The sequence below is a fragment of the Ctenocephalides felis genome, unplaced genomic scaffold (genome assembly GCF_003426905.1).
Source record: "Ctenocephalides felis isolate EL2017-DRISC unplaced genomic scaffold, ASM342690v1 CF-g0.4_SCAFFOLD_03571, whole genome shotgun sequence".
In the NCBI taxonomy this organism is placed as follows: Eukaryota; Metazoa; Arthropoda; class Insecta; order Siphonaptera; family Pulicidae; genus Ctenocephalides; species Ctenocephalides felis.
Window position 1 is genome coordinate 9801112 of NW_020539725.1, and position 23672 is coordinate 9824783.

The 23672-nt window shown below is 29.5% G+C and overlaps 1 protein-coding gene across 1 annotated transcript in view; it reads right to left on the bottom strand.

Annotated features, from left to right (window-relative positions):
• The window catches only part of LOC113384773 (neurogenic protein mastermind-like), a gene marked incomplete at its 5' end in the record, with an annotated part of 55898 nt that overhangs the window by 11070 nt on the left and 21156 nt on the right, over positions 1 to 23672 (bottom strand). Inside the window, 4 exon segments of the mRNA XM_026622532.1 lie at positions 9016 to 9309; positions 9478 to 9647; positions 9731 to 10184; positions 18880 to 19110. Of these exon segments, the coding sequence (XP_026478317.1) occupies positions 9016 to 9309; positions 9478 to 9647; positions 9731 to 10184; positions 18880 to 19110 (1149 nt within the window).

Below are 23672 nucleotides of genomic sequence, written 5' to 3' on the forward strand. Positions count from 1 at the left end.
CTGCATGCAATAATTAGCAAATCTGTTCATAACTGCATTTACCATACTGGCAATTATCATAATTTTCAGTTATCCGTCAGGATATATATTTTTTAAATAAATTTTGAATAAATATACTTTTGATAAGTTTATTTTTTAAATTTGATAAACTGTAAGACATAATGAAGTATAATTGTAAAGCCAACAAGGAGAACCCAGACGTTGCTTGTCTGGGATTTTGATAAAACTTGGCATGATAATAAATTTAGTGCCCATACTGACAAGGTAGAATATCAGAGGCCTATGAAAAGTAGTTGAATATAGGAACTAATTAAGGTTTGCATATTAGCAACGCTTGGAATGTAATAAATTTGTCGTGAGTATGAATATTATTATCAATCGATAGATCCCAAATACACAATATGTAGCTTTATTTCATGTTTCTAATTATGTTATTTATAATGGCCAAGATGCATAATTATAAGCCAGTATAAAACTATCTAAAATGAATTTAGTATAATATTATTTCAATGCAGCACAATTTTTGAGTTGAGTACATTGGATTATGGCAGTGGTTTCCAACCTTTTCGTACACCCCCCACTTTTTTATTGAACAAATAATTCTGCGCACCCCTTAATATTTTAATTTATCAGGCTACAAATATACATAAAAATAATTATTTATTCATTCATTTTTTTATATCATTTTAACGGTTTTGATCTATTTTATTGAAAACATCATCAGCAAAAATTTTTATAATAAGTATTATAACATACATAAATAATAATAAATGTACGTATTTATTGGCATTGATACATAATACTAAAATAATTAGTAATTGGATTAATTAATAATGTACTTGCATTTTTTTTTGAGAAGACAGAGTTGATGTCAAAATTATATAACAAAACTCTAAGGAAAAAAATATTTGGCAATTAAATCACGTTACAATATTAAAAGTGGTGTATGGCATCGTGCCTTAACGCAAATTGCTGGAACTTCCCGTATCATAACGAAATGTTCGAGGATATTAAATGTTTTCAAATAGATTATTATAAATATTGTAACATTGTCTAATATTTATAAGAATTATATAAACTGAATTGCAAAGTTGAAATTATTTGTTTAAAGTATATTAGAACAGAATTAAAATTAAAAATCTGAATTATTTTCGATATACAAAAAAAAAAAAATTGAAAAAAAAATTGAAAAAAAATGAAACAATTTTTTTCAAAAGTAATTATTTTGTTGAAACAAGCAGAAAGTTCTTTGAATCATTCAAATCGGACGCTTAGTTAAATCAACAACTGCAATTTTTTGCACATTTAGCTCTGTATCTTTGAAATGGCTGGACCTGCCAAAAACTAATCACCTCTTCTCCCAATCATTACAAATTGAATATGTTTTAGATCATTCGATTTATATTTTCTGCACTCTTTGCTCCGTATCTCCGTAACGGCTGGACATGCCTTTGCCAAAACTAATCAGCGCATCTCCCTATCAATAGGAATCGAATGTTTTTTGAACCATTCGAATCGGTTAATCCGTGCGCTCAAAAAGGTGGACGAAAAAATTCGGACATACAAAACACACACACACACACATCCATTTTTTCTGAGGTATGCCAAAATATTCAGAAACCTTCAAAACGTGAAAATATGCAAAAATTTTCATCTTCGATTTTGGGCCCATTACTATAACTACCCTACGGGTAGTAAGCTAAGAATATAATTGTAAATACCTTAATATAGAATTCATTATTATGATCTGAAATAATTTAAACACGATATACTTTTAAAACAAGTAATAATGTATTTTTTCAATTACTTTTAATAGCATTTAATGTGCAGTTCCGTGCCAATTAAAAACTTTCTATTTTTTAATTAAAATTGCCAGTACGGTAAAATACTACCCACTCTAATTGAAGTCATAATTATTTCTAGTGGATCGTGAATATTGTTGTAGCACACCTGTCCTAACCTTTACATATAAATCGCCTTATTATTGTTGGTGTCACTATGCGCTGACGTGAGCAAATGAGGTTAAAAATCTCTCGAAAGCATAGTTGCAAATATTTTCATTTATTATATTAAATGACTAATTCGATGACATTCTTGAAGATGAATTAATCGAACGAAATACTCCTAGAATATAATCGCAGTGCAGTGTATAGAATGTAGACATACTTGTTGGCCGACAGCTTGATGCCACAGATTGATCAATCGTTTTAATTATGGAAAATAATTGAACTATATTTCAAAATAGAAAAAAATCGATATGGCATTCACAAACTATTAAATTATGCTATTAATGCAACAATTGTTTTGTGTAACGCACTAATTACCAACGTGGAGCCCAATCCTCATAAGGGGGTATTATAAAGTTCAGTCAATTTAAAAACTCATCATTTATATTTCTTAAGGGAATATTCTGGTCTAGAATGCATGAATTTTATGCAAATTTTCAAAGCCTTAAATAAATAGCAAACAATATTTTACTTTCCATTTTACACGTTATTAATTAATGTGCTAAGAATATAAAATAAGATAAAAACTATTTTTTTTATTATTATCTCTTATATTTACAACTGTCCAGTAAAGGACATTCAATAAATTTGATGAATTTACAATATTCGGCCGAAAAGAGACATTGTATACTACAAAGGCATGTTGGAAAAAACAACTCAATAGTAAAAACTAAAAATAGTCAAAGTTTTCATTCAAGAAGTTGATGATTGGGGCTTTCAACAAATTGTCACCTGACCATACCCATTATTTTAACCCTCCAGATAATCTGAAGAAAAATATATTTTTAATCTGAATAATGTCACAAAATAGCGACTGTCTGAAAGAAAAATACTTTTTTACAACTTTCTTTAAAAATTTTCTTCAAATTTTTAAAACTAGTAAAGAATCGGAATTTGGGTGATAAACGTAGTTCATACTCAGAGTTTCATACTAAAGTCTATAAAGAAGATTCTGTAAAAATTTCAAGTAAATCGGTCGAGTAAAAGTTGAGAAATCGTGGGTATCGAAATGTATCGAAAAAGACAGTTTCCATAAAAACTAGTTTGAAGTTTCGTTTAAGAAGGAAACAGAGGAGAATTGTCGTAGTCAAATAGCTATATTTTCGAAAATAATCTAAATTTTGAAAAATTCTTTTCAATGCATATTCCTGAATAATTAAACTTTGAAAATATGCAAATAAAAAAATAAATCGATTTTTTTAAATTCTAGACCAGAATACCCCCTTGCCAGAACAAAACCATTTCAAATGTTTTGAAAGTGTATGGTAGTTTTTAAAAACCCAATAATTTAAGTGCATTAAAAAAGTGCAATATAAATTATGCACAATGACGCATTCATCTAATTAAATATAATGGTACTATGAGATCAGCTGATAATGTTAGCATTACTAGAAGATCTCCTGTAAAGCCTTGACCAATTTAAATACTTAAGCAAGGTTACCGCACCGCACTACGAAAGTTCCACAAGCACTGATATAATTCTAGACAGATATAATTTTCGATACCCCTAAACCTGACAAAAGACGGTTCCGATGCACCCCTGACTGTATCCATCCCCGGCACCTCGTGCTAGAGACCTTGGGTCGATATTACGCCACTGATAACCCGCGAAGAGGGGTCCCTAGCCGACTGAATTTACTGAGCTTATATATAAAGTAATAGTATGATCGGTAGAGAATATATGCTAGAACAGAAAATTAAATTTGTGCATCTGTTTAAATGTTTCATTCATGACTGAAAGGAATTATGAACTAGTTGTAAGTGGCATCCTGCCTTTAAACAAATTGCCCGAACTTAAATTAAATTCGAAGAGTAAAATAATCAATAATTAATGAAAATTTATCAATAACTATTACAATTGTTTTAAATATTTTGAAAAAGATTATTACCAGTGCCGCAAATGTTTAAGTGCTTATTTGATTAAATTAGGCAACGAGCGTATTCTACAAATATGTGTATTCTTAAAAATTTGAAAAAAGTACATTTTTTGAAAAGTTTATTTTTTTTCAAAATTTTGAAATTTACAATTTTTCTTAAAAAAATGCTGAACCTGTCGTTTTCAAAAACTAATAATTACTTCACACCGTCAACACTAGTGAAGCATTCTAATCAGTTCTCACAAACGGTGCACGACCATTTTTTGAACCCTTTGCTCCGCTCCATACCTGCGAAACAGCTAGACCTACTTTTCGCGAAAACTAAGCAGTATGTCTCGCGACCAATTTGAACGTACACTTCGTTGAATCATTTAAGTCGGTGGTGCATGACATCTTGAATTTTTTTAAAAAATCTATAAATTTTTTTCAAAACTTTGAAAAAAAGCTATTCAGAATTTTGAAATTAAAAAAATATATATATTTTTTAAAAAACTATGAACATTTTTTAAATCAATCGTGCTGCATAGGTAGCTGTTTTAGAGTCGAAATACAAAATTTACACAAAATTTGTAATACGATATGCACATGTAATGATAATTTTTGACCGCAAAATGGCATTAATTTTTTTATTGGATCTCCGCAAAAGCTGGCTTCCCAAAAATTTCAACAGTTTTTCATTTTGTCAATACAAGTAAAATGTTATTGAATCATTCAAATCGTACACTCCGTTCTCTCAAAAACTGAAATACCGTGTTTAGCACTTTTTACCCCGTATCTTTGAAACAGCTAGACCTGCCTTTGCCAAAATCTAATAAGCACGTCCCCTAGTCAATAGGAATCGAATGTTTTTTAAATCATTCAAATCGATTGATCTGTGTTCTTGAAATCGTACACACCCAACAATACATACATTTTTTCTAAGGTATGCCAACATTTTCAGAAACCTTTGAAACGTAAAGATATATAAAATTTTCATTATCGATTTTTTGGCGATTACTATACCTTAATCCATTGGGGAAGTTAAATATATCTCAGATAAAATAGGGTTAATCAATGTATTAACAACGACGTCTTAGTAATAAGCAGCACTCTTTACAGCTCATAGAACATATAATAGTTCTGATTGCTGTAAAAACTACGTGTATAAAAAAATCTTTATCCCGACAATGCAAGTAAAATGGTTTTTGAATCATTCAATACGATCGCTCCGTTCTCTCAAAAACTGAATTGCCATTTTTGACCCTTATTGTCCTGTATGTTCAAAACGGCTGCCATCTTTTTAATAAAGAAATTTCATAATAAGTACAGTAGAACCTCGATAATCTGGACCTCAGTTATATGGATTCGCGATTATTCGGACTACCAACAGCGACAGAGTTATATGTATGTACATACATACTTACAATTCGAATTTTTGCACGATTTATGCTGCAGTTTAGTATACGAGGTGTATACGAGGTGTGTTCAAAAAGTACCCGGAATTACTAATAATTAAAATTCGCGGGTCTGGAGTGTCTGATTGTCAAAATTTTTTTTTTATTGTGTTGGTATACATGCCCCTAAAGTATGATGAAATTTTCAGCTATATTCACTGTTTACTTTGTCTGTGGTAGTCGCTAAGGTTCGACGTGTTTTTCTGAGCTCGGCGATTTTTACAATGGAAGAATTGAAAAGTCAAAGAATTTGTATTAAATTTTGCGTAAAAATGTAAGTAATATAATTTGAGAATATATATATGTACATAAGGATGTTAATTTCTTATTAAATATTGATTTTCGTTGATATATATGCAAGTATTTGTTGTTTTTGATAAATACACATCATTATTCTTTATTCATTGGATTATCCGGATTTTTGATTATCCGGATGCCTATTAACAACAATTAGTCCGGTTAATCGAGCTCGTATTGTATTATGCATACAACAGATTTAGCTTTGGAAATTCCAATAATAATTGAATGGCTTTTAATATACTATAAAATTGACAAGTTATTAATTTCTTACTTTATAAATTTGCTTTAATAATTTGAGTAAATTACCCCAACGCTATCCCATTATCGTCGGCATATCGCACTCGTCGAGTCGTACGGTCGTACGTGCGTACAACCATGTCAGAGCCGAGCCGACGCGATGCTACGGACGGTGAGCAGAGGGATGCAATGACTGATTCACGTAAAAGATTCCACTCGGAATAGGGTGCGCGGCAAAAAGCGCGCCAAAGCCAACGCATTATTGAAATATATATGCTGGATTTATATAGGGTTGGAATAATCCCTCGCGATAGCTTACTCAAATAATCTTTATTTTTTCAAAACTGTTGAACGTCATTTACATAATTAATTTGTCACGTTTGAAAATTGAACAAGTGGTGCATGGCACCGTGCCTTAAGGCAAACTGCTGGAACTTCCCGTAACAAAAATTAAATTTTTAAATAGCTTCAAAATTTTTTGAAAACTGAAAAAATGAGATGTTTGAGAACTTTTTGATAAAAATGACTTTTGAAAAATTTGACTTTTTTTGAAAATTTTGAACTTTTTTCAAAGCAATCGCGCTGCGTATCTGTTTTATAGACAAAATACCTAACCGCGTAAGCGCCGCGCGGTTGTCTAACGAATAAACATTGATACGGAACCCATAAAAATGTAAACAAAAATTGTTCGTACTATTAAAATCTCTATAATATATTCTATAGTTTGATGTGCATATGTAGCAGCAAAAGGCATCTTTTTTTACTTTTTGATTAGATATCCGAAACGGCTGGACCAGCGTTTCTAAAAATGTAATCAGTTCTTCACTTTGTCAATAGTAATAAAATGTTTTTGAATCATTAAAATTGGACACTTCGTTCTTTCAAAATCTAAATTGCCATTTTCGGCCAAACGGTTGAACCTGCCAAAAATTAATCAGCACGTTTCCCCATCTATAGAAATTGCTTTTTGAATCATTCAAATCGGTTAATTCGCATTCTCAAAATCGTCGACAAAAACTTGTATCCGCCAAAATGTTCAGAAACCTCTGAAACGTAAAGATATGCAAAAAAAATCCATTTTCGATTTTTGCAATTACTGTAACTTACCCTACGGGAAGTTAAACAAGAAATCCGTCGGCGGATTTGGAATATATAATATCAATATAATAATATAAAAAACTAAACATTTTTATGCATATAATATAAAATGGATATTTATATAATATCTTGAATATTTTTCAGCCAAATTATCGAATTGAAAAATAACAAATATTTAAATTATTAATTTTTATATTAATTATAAATTATTTATTTAACATTGCTCAGTATTAAAACAAGAACACAAAACTTTGAAAAAAAAATACTATAACCAAATAGTGTAGGTGGCATTCTGCCAGTTGCAAGAACTTTCCGATATGTGTAATACTTGACTTATTACACATATCGGAAATTGATTGTTTGAAATATTCTCGGACAAATTGAGATTTAACTATTTAGTTAATATGTTTAACGGTTTATTTTGAAATTAAAGTTTCCACTTTCACTTAAAACTAAACATTGCATTTTCCAATTGATATCTCCCAAATACGTTCATAATATCTGTAACGTTGTATGTCCTGAAAGCGCCCATTATTCTAAATTTTAATGAATTTATATAATTCAATCAATTTTCGTAGAACTATTTAGTGTGCATAAACTTTATCGACATGTTGAATTTCATCAAAACCAATGAAACATTTTTTTTAAACTTAAACTATTTTGTGAAATATTAAGCATCTGGTATAAGAAAATAGTGGTACGATTACGTATATCAGATGCGTAGTGCTTTATATTATTTAACCATTTAAACTAATATTTTAGTAACATTTTGTTATACCACTATAGAAAAGTTTTGTACACTTCAGCTAGGTGACACAAATCTAAAGAATCTATTTAGATAATTATTAATTAATTTCCGTGAACAATAAACAAATCCATAAAGTTGAGACAGTAAAAACTATGCGAAAACGATTACAAAAAAGCACTTTTATGCTAACTGCAAAGAAACGGCTTAGTCGATCATTGCGCAAAACTAATCAACACAAATCCCTAAATTTTAAAATTTTTGAAATTGGTCCGAATGTCGCTTATGAAAATACTGCACGAAAAATAGAAAAATATGCTCACATACACACATACTTTTTTCTAACATTGGTCTCAATCGCTCAAGAATGACATGGAACTTCGAGAAAACATAAAATTAACAAATCGGATTTCTTCTACCTCGAGAAGTTAATTAATCCCACTTCTATAAACTAAAATCCGACATAAATAAATTTGTGAGTGTGTATAATTTTATCAGTTTCATCAATTGTTTTATTCGTAATACTGCGATATATAGAACATACGTAAAACAACAAAACGAGCGCAAATCAGTGAAATTTAAAATTCAAATCATTCAATAGTATTTACGAACGATTTCACAACATTACCATTTTATTGTAGAATATTCATAAGTTAACTTCTTAGAAATTTTCTGGTACGTCTTAAGAAGAACAGAGCTGTGCGGCCAAATACAAAATTTCATAATATTGAACTAGACAAACAATTTAAAACTATTATAATAAGTATGAACCGTACGTAATCTGACATAGATATATCTTATTTGATTCACAAGTAACCAATTCAGAAGGATGAACAGAAGTTAAATCCGAAACACTTCACCATTTATATTCATCATCACAAAACTACTATTTTCATCAGTTAATCAAAATATTCATATATAATATAAAATATAAAAATCTTCAATATTAAATCTTAAGTAATTAGTTATATAAAACTTGTACGTAGTAAATATTTCGTTGAAAATACCATAAAATGTATTTGATCATTTTTTCATTAAAGTTGTTATAGAAATTCGTACTAGTTCACACTCAGATCCACATGTTGACATCGCTCCATATCGATTGCAATTTAAAAATTAGGTATTTAAATTGTTGTTTGGCACATCGAGTATTTGGCATTTATTATGAGCAATATAACTCTTACAAATAATGTTCTATAAAAATCAGGTGATATGATGATGAAGGATAGATGCTTGAATTCATTAAAACATCAATGCGCCTAAAAACATCACAATTACTTCAAATTTCCCTATAATTCAATTTCATGAAAAAATCCTACCTGTAATCCGTGATGTCCAGTCATAGGCTGTGAGATGTGCAATTGTTGTGCCTGCTTTATCTGCAAGGTCCCGCTCTGCTGTTGTCCGCCTGCTGCAGCAGTCGCACCACCCGCTGCCGGAGGAGTGTTGGCCGTGGAGGAAGCCGAAGAAGATGGCGGCCGCGGTGGTGCCGGATAACCACCTGGACTACCAACACCACCTCCGGGCATTGGACCTGGTGATCCGTAAGGAGAATACTGTTGTTGCTGCTGTTTAGAAGACTGTTGCGGGAAGAGGAGTTCTTGTTTCACCTGCTATAAAATAAACCAAGAATATTGTTAATATTGTATGAATGTTAAAAACAAAAATATTTTTCTTCACTTTATAAACTTATTTTGAATATTACGAATTCAGAATGAGTTCGTAATCAATAGACAAATAATTATATTATTTATATAATTTACTATTTTTAAATTTCTCACCTGTTGTCCTGGATTTTGTTGCTGATAATTTCCAAAATCCGTACCGTAAGGACCTCTATTATACTGGTTATTTTTGTGCTGATGTTGTTCAGCCATATGCTTCAAGGTTTGTGCAGCAGGTGATAATTCAGGTTTAGGGAAGTCCATATGGAAGTTAGGCGTCCTACCACCTGCAAAAGACAAATATTTAAATTAATGAAAACTATATGCATTATTTTAATTATTTTAATAAGTATTTTATATTATATTTTACCCGTCGAATTTTGCTGTTGCTGCTGCATCAACATAGCCGGTGATGGTTTTTCATCCTCAACTCTTTGCTGATGCTGCTGCTGCGGTGACTGCTGTTCGGGAAAATCAAATCCTTGCATATCAGACAATTCCGAAAGCAAATTATTCAATTGCTCAGTAGACATGGCTTGATCTGCACCATAAAACTCAAATCGTGGAAAACCACCGCCGCCAGCAGCCCCATTTGCCGCAGCGTCTTTCTCGAGAGCTGCAGCACACTGTTCTAAATCTACAAACTCATCGTCTTCATCGCCACCGGCTACACTGGAATTTGTACAGTCTGCCCCAGAAGCCGGTGACGTTAGAGGCTCTTGCTTCAGCTGCTGCAGTAGTTGATTACTTTGCTGCTGCTCTGTCGTCGTGGAAGAGGGAGTTGAACAGGAAGATGGTGGTTCGGTTTTCGTGGAAGTTAAGGCCTGGAAAAGAAATAATATAATTGTGGCAACTCAAATTACTGGTTGTGATAAAAACATCTAATTTCGGAGGGATCTAAGAGTTTTAAACTGCTTCATTGGTTATTAACTAATATTTATGTAAAGTTTTTTTTAATTATTAAGTAAATAGTATATTAAATTTGTATTAAATATTGATTGCGTATTAAAATTATTATAATTTCAGTATATAAATTTTATAACAAATAACGCTGATACAAAGTGCATAATGAAGTGGCTCCGCTTAGTCCATTGAGTAAAATGGAACCACAGAACATTGTGATCATTAAAATAAATCTAACACAATAAGGAAAAATTTTGAAATCTGTTCCATCAACACGTTCGCCAATACAATCATTCTATTGGCGCATCTTAACTAACGCACCATATCCTCGAATGAAAACCACATCACAATGTTGTAGGTTTTGCTAACAATGATATGATTGATTTATAATTCCATCAAGTAATGAGCTAAGAATTAATTATATATAACATACGCACTAAATGACCAATATTTGTAGCATAAAATATAATTTTCGTTAAAATTTAATTAGATATGCATGCTCTATAAACGGTAAAACAGAAACATTAGCATAAACATAACACAAATAATTCAATAGCCCATAATAAACATTGTCCTTGCACTAGTAATATCAATTCAAAATACGATTTTAAAATCAATAATCACTATTAATAAATAACAACTTCAGTCACGGAATTTATTGCAATTAACACATCACGTTAGAAGACCAAAAGTGGAGTGCAAGATTTTTTATATTACCATAATGCATAAACGCGTTGATTGTAGAAACAAAAATGTTGTTCTTTGGCAGAATTTAATTAAAATTGTATCTTCAAAACACAAGCACTATCGCGTACAGTCGGCCATTGTTATTAGTGGATTAGCAATCGAATTCTCCATCGTCCATATCATTTTTGTTATTTTAAAAACCGACGTCTGTTATGACAATAGTTTGGTATGAAGCACTAATACAATACAATAGCTAAAGCAAAACATTTATGATATATATTTGCGAATTTCAAATACTTGATATCGATGCCATAACGTACTCAATAATACGTACTCAATAACATATAATATTAACAATAAAGCGGTATTGGATCAAATTTGGATCGAGGATAACAAGTTTATTTTAATCATCATTAAAAAGGATATCATCTTTAAATAGAAATGTTTTTGAAATGGTCTCTGTTTGTGCGTCATATGACATTTTCAATATAATGAATCTAATAACTCCGCTTCCTATTCGCCCACTTCAAAATTGAGATAAAATTACGTTCCAACCTAAAGATGTATGAACTTTCTTACGTACAAAACGAAATATCCGTATCATTCGTTCAGTTTTTATTGAAATACTAATGTCGATCGAAAGAATGTCGGTTTAACAAATTTTTGCAATTGTTATTGGATTGCCATGGCCTTTTCCTGCCTGAACTAGATGAAATAAAATTTTAATGCCTTGCTAGATAAATATTATGTGATGATCTCGACACCGGCTTCGATAAATATTATATTTGAAAAAGTTTAAATTTCAATTTCCTTTTATAAATTTAATGATTAAGTTAATCCTCTATGAGCTGAATTTTTGTTTAACATCAAAAAAAAAGATACAAATAATAAGTAATATAAACCTATATATTCAAATCGGAAATATAAAATTCAGTTTGAACATATTTTTTGTTATTGATGAAATATGTGACTTAAGTCACAGCAGCCCTAATGTTCGCAATTCTGGCTATCAAAATTTCAGGCTGAAAAGCCTAGCAAAGATCATAAATATTGATATGGTGTTTTCTTTACAACGTTGTAGAATTAAGATTTTGCGTCATCTCACGAAGGTAAAATATTAAAAATATTATTTGGTAAAATGTTAAAAAATTTGAAATGTGACCTGAAAGTTAGGCAAGCCCATAGAGACTTAGGCTTAATTAACATTCTACATGTTTAGATAAAAACTGTTGGGTTGCTCAGGAAGTAATTTCGTCAATGGTTAAAATAGTGATTAAATAGAAATATTGATATTCGTTGAATAAAAATTTTTATTGAACGTTTCACGTAAGTAAGTAAGTAGAAAACTTACCAAAATATTAAATTCGATAACACAGTATTTTTTATATCCAGATGAGTAGATGATAGCATGTAGAAAATTCAAAATTCAAATTCAAAAGAAAAGAATAAGTCTGTGTCTGCCAATTTTAACTTCCCAGTTTTTTCAGGATATCTGAACTGATAGATTAAGAAACAGTTCATCAACTTTCATTTTAAAAGTGCGATAACAAGTGAGACAGCTTGATATCAAGCAGTAATGATGTCAGATTTCCACTTGATGATAAGATAGCCTATTGGGGGCATTTCTGCAATATATCGTATATCTCAACAGTATTAGATAAAAATCTGGGTTGTAGGTTGTAGTAGCTCAAGTTACACTAGGCTAAGAATTTACATTGCAATAGCTCATAGAGCATATATAGTTCTGAAATTCGCAGATATCAATAGAATTTTATTAACACTTGACGAAATTCTTCAGTAATTCGATTCTGATTATAGTAAGAAAAAACATTCATCCGATTTATAGATTGCATTTATTAAATTTAATAATGTTCTATTACACTTTTTTAGAAAAACAACGTACACAAAGTGTGTGTGCTGTTCACATATCTAAAAACATTCAAAATTTATTGTAGGAAACTTTGTATATGGCTAGTTTGTAAATAAGAGGCCAAATAAAATAAAATAAAAAAGTGCATCTTTATAAAAAATCTCCCAATAATTAATGAAATGATTTCAAAAACAATTTAATTTATAAATTTAGTATGATATGCATTATAGATTTTCAAGTTTTGTAGAAAATTTATGGATACCTTTTGCTAATATTTTTTATTGAGCGGGTGTCCTTTAATCACGTGAGGCTTCAAGAAGGAGGGGGGTTTGACAAAAAATCACAAAATATCACGTGGGGAAGGGTGGGGCCTAGTAAGATATCACGTGTATTTATTCTTTACCTGAATTTTCAAAAATAAAAATATATTAGGATTTTTTCATAATTTCGAAAATTCGTTCGAATACTTTTACATTGCTCAAAATATACGTGATGTTTGGTGGACGCGGGTAATTTTAATTTTCACCATGTATCATCAATGTTGAGATGGGGTTCCAAAAATCCATAAAAAAATCGCTCACTTGATTAATGAACGCCCCATGTGGTAAATTTGATGAAGAAATAAAAAATGACGCTTTTGACATCTGGATAGAGGTAACATTGACTTTAATTTAAATTTTCACTATAGTGTTTTGAAAATTATCATTATGAAAATATAATTTTGATCACTAAGATAAATAAAAACGATTTGTATCATTTACTATTTTGGTTCTACATGTATCACATGTTAAATATGTCTTCAAGCATTTTCGAAAGTTTGCTTCAAAGATAATGACACATTTATCAACCAAGTAATATAAATTTCTGAAATATTTCTCAACGACATCTTATCTCTAACAATTTTTGCAATCTTTCGAGGTGTGGTATATTCCGCAAGTATCAAATTACATTTACGCTTAGATCAAATTTATATATACATTTAATGATTGTAACAACATCATAAAATTTGTCATTATTTTTAATGACATATCGTTTTAAACTTATGTTAATGTTTATACTAATGTACTTCTTTCCACGGTATCATATGGGGCTTGCGATAAAACACGTATTTTGTTTTGAGTAAAGCCCATGGCACTACACCTGGTAGCCAGGAAATAGAAGGTTGAATTACACATAAAGGTGTAAACAATTATTCATAAATCGAAAGGAAAAAAATTCAAGCGAGGATATATCTGATCTAATGATGCATCAATCAATTAACTGCAATTAGACATTGTGTAAACCTAAACTAGAGATAAGTAGTCAATTCCATAAATGCATAAAATACAAAAATATATTTAAAAGAACGCGGGCATTAAACTTGATCTTAGAGAATACTCAGCTTTTTGTTAAAAATTCACAAAAGTCAAAAACTAATTTATAATTGCAAATTAAATTAATTTAATCATAATACAGCTCTGTTGACTACTTATGAAACAGTGCAGGCCAATTCGCTGCAAACTGGAAAGAAGTTCTGCAATTTTTCATTATTGAAAATAGATTTAAATATCACCGTTAAAATTTAACGATATTACAGAATCTTTCTTTGTGAAAATGAAAACGCTTTCTAAATTACATATTATCAAAGGGATAATTTGATCCCTATCCAATCCATTCCTAGTTAGTATCAATAGAATGTTTGTTACATACAAACCGTGAGTGGCAACATAAGCTTCGTCTGATAACTATTGAACAGTTTTTTAATTTCCAAGAATTATTCTTCAGATTATGACTACGTGTTCAGGAAATTATATATTTTTTGTTTACAAAATAAATGATATTAAAGAAGTTGCTGGAAAATAAAAACAAACTTGAGTCACATGTGAAGCGAACAAGGTGATATTACCCAACCGTTTGGCATAATAGAAGTCGAATGGCATTGGCCATTGGATTTACAATTAGCCTCAACTTCTTATTCTGAGAAAAATTAGTGGTGCATGGCATAGTGCCTTAAGGAAAATTGCTGGAACTTCCCGTACCGTAATGAAATATTTGAGGAACATTAAATCATTTCCAATAGATTATTATAAGTACTTAAAATTCATCATTCGTATTTTATAGAGAAAGATAAGAGCTTACAAACAAAACTTGGAATGAAGGAATGTATCTCATAATTCTAAGAATTGAAATATAAAGTTAAAATTATTTATTTTAAGTATACAAGTGAGCCTCAGAATTTTAGCTTAAATTGAAATTAAATTCCGATAAACATACATTTAGCTAAAATATAAATATATCTATAAATACTAGTAGATAAGCTTGTTGATAGTAATAAAACAGAATATCACTATATATCTTTTTAAACTAGGAGGAGGCGATATTATTAACTTCCCGTAGGGTAAGTTATAGTAATCGTTATACTAACATTATTATTATTATTATTATCGTTATTATCTGAACATTTTGGCATACCTTAGAAAAAATGGATGTATGTGTGTGTGTTTGTGCAAATAAAAATTTTCGTGAACGATTTCGGGAATACGGTTCAACCGATTTCAATTATTCAAAAAACATTCGATTGCTGTTGATAAGAAGACGTGCTGATTAGTTTTTGGCCACAAACGGTAACTCAGTTTTTAAGAGAACGGAGTGCCCGATTTTAATAATTCAAAAAACATTTTACTTGTATTGACAAGATGAACAATTGATTAAATTTTCATGAAGACAGGTCTAGCAGTTTCAAAGATCTAGTGAAAAAAAGTAAAAAAAATGACATTTGGCGGTCAAAAATGATCATTAGACATAAGCATATAACATTATCAGATATTTTATTAAGTATAAATTTAAGTATAAATTTAGTTTACATTTCTATCGGTTCCGTACCAATGATGATCCGTAGGACGGCGACGCGGCGCTTACGCGCTTCGATAATTTCGTCTCTATGTAGTTAAAGCAGTACGATTGCTTTGAAAAAAAGTTCAGAACTTCCAAAATATTTCAAAATAAAGAAAACTTTTTTTCAAAAAGCCTTTTCTCCAAAAAATATAGTTTTTTCAAAAATCTAATTTTTTCAAAGTAAAATTTTTCAAAAATGTTAATCTTTTTTAAAAAAAAAAAATTGGTACGGGAAGTTCCAGCTAGTTTCCTTAAGACACGATGCCATGCGCCCTACTAGTTATTATTAAAATTCTATCTATTTGGTTCAAATCTCACATTAGAGAAAATGAATACAATATAACATAAGTTCTAAGTCCTTACTAAAAGTTCACTCACCACATCAAGAGGGTATAATGCTTTTATACTTCATCCCAACAAAACAAATTTATGTTCGTCCCATATTTATACTATGAATGAAGTTTGCATTCTGAATACTAATTAAACTTTTAAGTTCTTATCAGATAATAAAATAATATCGCATACTAAATATTTCGCAATGCTATGTTAAATTGTTCATAAATGCTCAATGGTATTTACATTAACATTGAGGCTTGAACATATTTTTTTTATTTAATGCCTTTAAAAATGTCACAGATTTATTTCTATTGTAATTGTAGTTACTCAAGAATACGATAGAAATTAAAATTAAAAGTAAAAAGCTAGTACTCTACATATCTGATTATAAGATTGTTAATAACTCTTGAGCAGATAAATATTGATTCTGGGTTTGATACCCACCTTGTCCAGCAAATGTGGTATCAAAATTTTACTTGAAATGATAATAGGTAAAATAGCAAGTAAAGGGCTAATATTCTAGATATCTGATAATCGCAATTTTACTGGTACTATCGCCCAAAATCTACTAATTGTTTCAGAATGAAACAATCTTAAATCATCTGCTCAAAGTTGAGTTCAAAAATAAGAGTTCAATCTGCAAAAAGCATTAGCTAATTGCAAAGAAATTAGCCCACTTCTTAAACAGATGATCCTTGGGGATGAAAAATGAATCGCATGCAAAAGCTTTGTGCGACAACGTTTTAAAGATTGTCTAGAGAGAATTGTGTTATACTTAACAAATAGACAATTCAAAGGGCTAAATCAGCCAAAATTATCCAATAGATGAGTCGAATTTCGTCAAAACAACAACCAATTCATAGTCTTCTGGTGCAATTGTAAATTGGCACGGTTAGGAGACTTTATCGGCAATGGGGACAAAGCATTCTACGAAACATTATAAAGAGAACTTTATATTGGTAATAAATTATAGAGTAAAACAGTGCAAATTTGACCCAAATCTAATAATAAGTGACATGTTGATTAAAGAATTTTAGTTTGGGTAAGAAAAATTGACAAACCAATTTTATTTAGATAACTTAAAAACGATAAGTTCTTTACTATTAACTTATATAAAATATTCTCGCGTCACAAAGTTCGTTCCCGTACTCCTCCGAAACGGCTTTACCGATTCAAAGTCTGAGAATTGGTAACCATCCATTTTTCATACCGCTTTGTAAGTGATAAAGATTGTTCATCCTTAATTTTTATTTTTGAATTTTTGCATGAAATTTGTTTTTATTTCAAAAATACATACAATCCAAAATTTTTACTTTTTTATCGCCAACCTATTTTTATGTCTATTTTTATAGACATTTTTATAGTCCTTGAATATTTTTGACATAATTTTTCAGATTGTTGAGCTTGAAAAGCTTAAATTTTACTTTAAAATACAATTTAGTATTATTAAATGTTGTCCGATCACAATGCTTTACTTAATTTTGGGGTCAACTTTAAAATTAACAAAACATATACAACTCTTTTTACTTCAAAATACTATTTGTTTTTATCAAGGTTTGTCCACCACGGTCTTTTTAAATTTTGGAATCAATTTTCTTTTAGTTTTAATTTGATCTTTATTGGACATAATTTTAGATTAAGATTTTTTTGAGTATGTGAAAATTGTTATATTTTACTTTAAAAAACAATTTATTTTTTTCAAGCGTTGTCCAAGCCTAACACATTATTTCAATTATGAAGTCAATTTTTTATATTGTAATTAATTAATACGGAATTGAAAAATACATACCACTCTAAATGTTTACCCTCTTCTTTCCACAAATCTCTATTTCAAAAAAGTCAATGTAGTAATGAAATAATTTTTCAGCACACTTTCAGACAGTGTTCTATGCTTAATATAGTATAGTAGTATACTTCGATACTTAATTTTAATTCATATTTTCCTAATAAAGCATAAATTTTACTTAAAAAAAAGTAAGAGGAGCTGTCTAATTCACCCATTTTCCCATTGTTCATATATGCGCACAAACAGTACATAGTTGATGAATGGTTTGCAGAGCAATTTTTAATTTTAAATTAATATGAATTATAGGATTTTGCTTCATAATTCAAAAACTACTGAATTAATGAAAAGCGTGGTAATAATAAATCAAAATCTTGGATCTTTAAATGTGACAATTCAATTTAAATATAATCGATTTAAGATTAGTTAGGCACTTGCAAAGAGCATTATCAAAAGAAAATTTAGCAAATACATTTATATGTGACGTACTTTGCAGTGAGTAAACTTTTCATGTATTTTTTGGTAAATGCGCCTTCCACTTATGGAATCCACCACCTTTGAAATCAGTTATTTTCATACTAAACAATTTATATTAAAAATATTTTTGTTGCGGGTCAGCTAGTATATATACATTAGGGTGGTCACTTTCAGAGAATTTGAAAATTAAAATTTTGAATAAATCGTGATTGGAATGTGGACTTTAGGATTTTCATAATCTGCTATATATGTTGTATATTGCATATTTAATACTAAAGTAGGCATTTCAACTACGAATTATTCAAAATTTCAATAGCCAAATATAAATAATCCTACGGACTAATTATTATTTATATTTTAAGTTTTCTGAGCGGCTATTATTATTTTTCTGAACTAAACAATGTTTCATTAAAAAAATCAATGATCCTGCAGAAGAAGATGTATTCACCATATCACCAAAAAGTAGATTATAATAATAAATAAAAAATTAAATAAATATTTTTTTGAAAAAAAAAAGGATTTTTGTTTAGAAAAATAAATTTATAATATATATTATATATTGCACTTTATACCCCGTCATCTTTTTTACCTTAACAGTGACATTCGTTGAAATCTGCTGCGGCTGCGAGTTAGCCGCAGATGTCGTAAATTCCAACTGCTGCACGATTTCGACCGAGAATTTGGTGAGAGCTTCAGTCTGCTGCATCTGCTGCTGCGATTGCTGCTGCTGCTGCTGCGAGCATTGCATCTTAACGGCTGGGCCGTCGAATGTTGGATCGCCGGTCGGATCATCGCCGGGCCGCTTGAGAAATTTTTGTTGCTGTTGATGAAAAATAAACATTAGTAAGTGTCTAGACTAGAATAAACACGATACAAAAAACATAGAAATGCTTGTTGGTACATAAATCGAAATTCGGCGTCATGGCGTGCGAATGATTAATATTTTTATTAATCTACAAAATAAAAGACAACTCATTTTATTGCGATATGAGTAACAAACTCATTTTATTGCGATATTAGAACTATTGCGTAAGCCTATAAAAAGCAGTAAATTTGTTTTTTCAATATAAAATTATTTGGCCTCTTATTTACAAACTTGCCATTCAGATAATTTACATAATTTTAATTTTAATTTTCTTCTTATCTAAAAAGCTATATCCATATTATATCATTCTATAATGTTCAATATTCGAAATTAAATTAAATAAATGAGATGGTTTAACAAAATTCTTACAATAATTGATCTTTCTTTACTCGAAATCTAGAACATAATAGAATTATGTGTTCTTAAAACCCCACATCCATTCCCCATTCGTACATTTAATTTGAAACATGTGTTCCGAAAAATATCCATCATTATATTTAATTCTATTTTTTTTCCTAAACTGATAAAACCTCGGTTCATTTTTATCAAAATCATTAATACCCTTATGGTATCTTCCCTTAAATATTGACGATATTTACCAATCCCTTTGCCACCTAATCAATGGCCTATTTTCATTATTTCTATAACATAACTTTATTTAAAAACTATATTATAATTAATTTCATAATTTAATTTATTTTTCCATTTAAACTAGCACATTTGGCTAATTCATCTGATTTTTCATTTACTGAATGACCTTTTACCTATCCCGTTCTTATATCTTCAGACAAACTAATAGAAAAGAAAAATTACTATCAATATATCTGTATATCTGGTAGTTTTAATTTCAATAGCCTACAAAAATTTTAACAATTAAATGCATATAGATTTATCAATAAATTAATTAAATTTTAGTAACATTCTTTAAAGAAACTTTGTATATAAATAATTAAACTTCAGCATTATTAGATGAACTAAAATATTTTATATTTTAGAGAAAAAGTTTATTGCTACGTGCTAAGTGACCATGATTTTATAAACTTCTGGTTTTATCATATATATATTCATCATTAGTTATAGGTTTTAGGTTATAGAGTCATTTTATTTGTGGCTTTGTCAACAGATTTTTTATTTATCTTATTATAAAATCACAAACCTTTAGTCCTTTTTATAAAATCACAAAATTTTCGGTTTATTAATCGTGTATTTATTATAAGTATTAGTAAACAAGAAAAGAAGTGTCAAAGAAAATAAGGTTCCGACTATGTTATGAAAATGAGATGCGTCGTACGATTAAATCGTACATTAGCACAGAAATCTGTGCTTTTATTACAAAAAGAATTATACATAAATTTGCATTACAAAACATAATGAATTTATTTCGAATTGTGCGATAAATAATATCTAGTATAACCGTATTGCCGTGTTCTGATGTTTGACAATAATTTTATTTATCTTTGTCCATACGAATGTCTTAAACCGGTGGTTTCCAAACTGTGGGGCGAGCACCCTAAGGGGAGCGCCAGGCAGTTCTAAGGGGCGCCTACATCTGTTTCTAGAATACTATTATCAAAAATGCCCAATATATTTCGAACAATATTGAAAAATAAACTAGTAGGGCGCATGGCATCGTGCCTTAAGGCAAATTGCTGGAACTTCCCGTACCAAAAAAAAAAATTTTTTAAAAGATTAAGATTTTTGAAAAAAAAAATTACTCTGAAAAAATTAGATTTTTGAGAAAACTATAAATTTCTGACAAAAATTTACTTTTTTTTAAAAAAAAAAAAAAGACTTTTTGAAGAAAAATTTATTTTGAAATATTTTGGAAATTCTGAACGTTTTTTCGAAGCAATCGTACTACTTTAACTGCATAGAGACGAAATATCGAAGCGCGTAAGCGCCGCGTCGCCGTCTTACGAATAAGCACTGGTACGGAACCTATAGGAAAGTAAACAAAATTTATACTTATTGTTAAAATCTCTATAAAATATTTCTTCTGAAAATATCTGATGATTTGATGTGCATATGTCTAATCATTTTTTACCGACAAATGGCATTTTTTTTTTACTTTTTATATTAGATCTCCGAAACCGCTAGGCCTACCTTAATGAAAATTTGATCAGTTCTTCATCTTGTTGTCTTAAAAACTGAGTTACCGTTTTAGGCACTCTTTGTCCCATATCTTCGGAACGGCTAGACCTGCCTTTGCCAAAAACTAATCAGCACGTCTCCTTATCAATGCGAATCGAATGTTTTTTTTGAATTATTCAAATCGCTTCATCCGTGTTCCCGAAGTCGTCGACAAAAATTTGTATGCGAACACACACACATACACGCACACACATACATCCATTTTTTCTAAGGTATGCCAAAATGTTCAGAAAGTTTTAAAACGTAAAGATATACAAAAATTTTCATTTTCGATTTTTTTGCGATTACTATAACTTGCTCTACGGGAAGTTAATAAAAAATAATTAGTTTCTATGCATATTTTTACATAATATTGCATATTAATTTGTAGTCTGTTAATATCAGTTGAGTATTTTAAACTGTTGACAAAATTAAGGGTTAATTAAAAAAGGTTGGAAACCACTGTCTTAAACAGTCTTAAAGTATGCTTTCATCATCGATAGAACTTGGTATGTATATAATATAGGGTAGTGTAAAGCACAAAGTACCAATTTGGCTTTAATTATATTGTGAAAACCAAATCAACAACATCAAATCAAATAACACAAATCAAACAAACTATTATTAGAATATATTCAGTAAAACTCCCAACTAATTCACCATTGTAGAAATGGGTTTTTGCTGTTTTTCAAACATTTTCACGTGGTTCTCTTTACCACATAGGCAGGGTAAAATGGAAAGGCCAGGGGACAAACAGGTCCAATGTCTTGTTTTTAATTTTAGAAGTATTTTACGAAATAATACCTACATTATTCAACCCATGCAAAACATAAATTTCATTGGTATATTTTTTACAGAGGTCCATAAAATGGGCCAGCTTATGGGATAAAATAAACCATGTGAGACATTTTTGAAAAACATAAAAAAACACATTCTACAATGATGAATTAGCAGAGAGTTTTACTGAACATAGAAAGAAAGTTGTTTGTTTGATATGTGTTGTTGTTTGTGATATAATTGGTTTGGTTTTCACAATATAATTGCTCAAAGTCAAAATTTTAATATATATGTTAAAACTGTTTTAAAATATTGTGACACCCTGAATGTATAAATGAAAAAACTTAAAACTAGCTTATTCTGATAAAAGTGGCGTATGTCTACAATAATCTAATCGCTATAATATCAATGATTTACTTGTATTTATTATGTTAATGTAATAGTAAATTTTCAGGCAAATAGAATCATCAAAAATTGAATTATTATCCAATAAAAAGTTCTGCTTGTTAAATGTCAATCATAGATTTACAGTTTGAGAAATATCAAAGTTTACAACATTTATGTCAATAATAAATGTTCTATATCGAGTTTACATTTTCATTATATGTCATTACCGAATTTGCTTACTTAATATGGGAAATTTCATAAAAAATGAAAAAAAAATTACAAATTTTCTTGTTTTCTTCTATTATATTTATTAATATTTATAGATTTTATTTAATACAACGTGGAAAAAATATATAAAATGAATTGTAAATATACCATCTAATTTCAGGTCATTTTTCCATTGTTCCAACTAATTATAATTTCATGAATTAATTTGCATTAAACGATACGAATTATTGAATTTTGTTGTACTCAATAAATGTTTGCGATACACATGCAATTATACCAGTTAAAGAATTTTTTTCAATATGTTGATCCACATTGGGCTATCTGCATTCTCATAAATATCATATAATCTAAACAGAGATAAATTAAAGATACTTGAGCGATACATTGCAGAGTCTAGACAAAATTTATTTTTGTTGGTCGCACCGGCGTATATCCAAGATCAATATATATATACATATTTATATTAATTGAATAATAGAAAAAACTAGACAAGCAATATTATGCTTCAATTTCATTAAACGAGTATTAGTATTCAGAAATAAGTCTTTATGAAATTAATATAGAAAATAAGTAATATTCTATATACATTAATATTTGGAATTTGGACTCGAAAATTTTATTCAGTGTAGTCTTAAAATTTTGTTCAATATATCAACAATCTATCTGTTATATAAAGTTTTCACGACCCACATAAAGGTTGCGAAAACCTCCTTAATGCATTGCTGTCTTTGTCCTTAAAAAACACTTTTAGTACATTTCTTTATAAAAATTAAAAAAATTCAACTATCGTTTACCTCAAAATACACTAATTTACTCCCATGCACATCCATTCATTTTAAATATATGCCTCAATGATCAGGATGTCTTAAATCAAAAACACCTAACATTTTCAATTTTTAACTTCCCGTAGAGTAAGTTATAGTAATCGCAAAAATAGAAAATATGTGTTTTTATACACCTTTACGTTTCAGGGGTTTCTGATCATCTTAGCATAC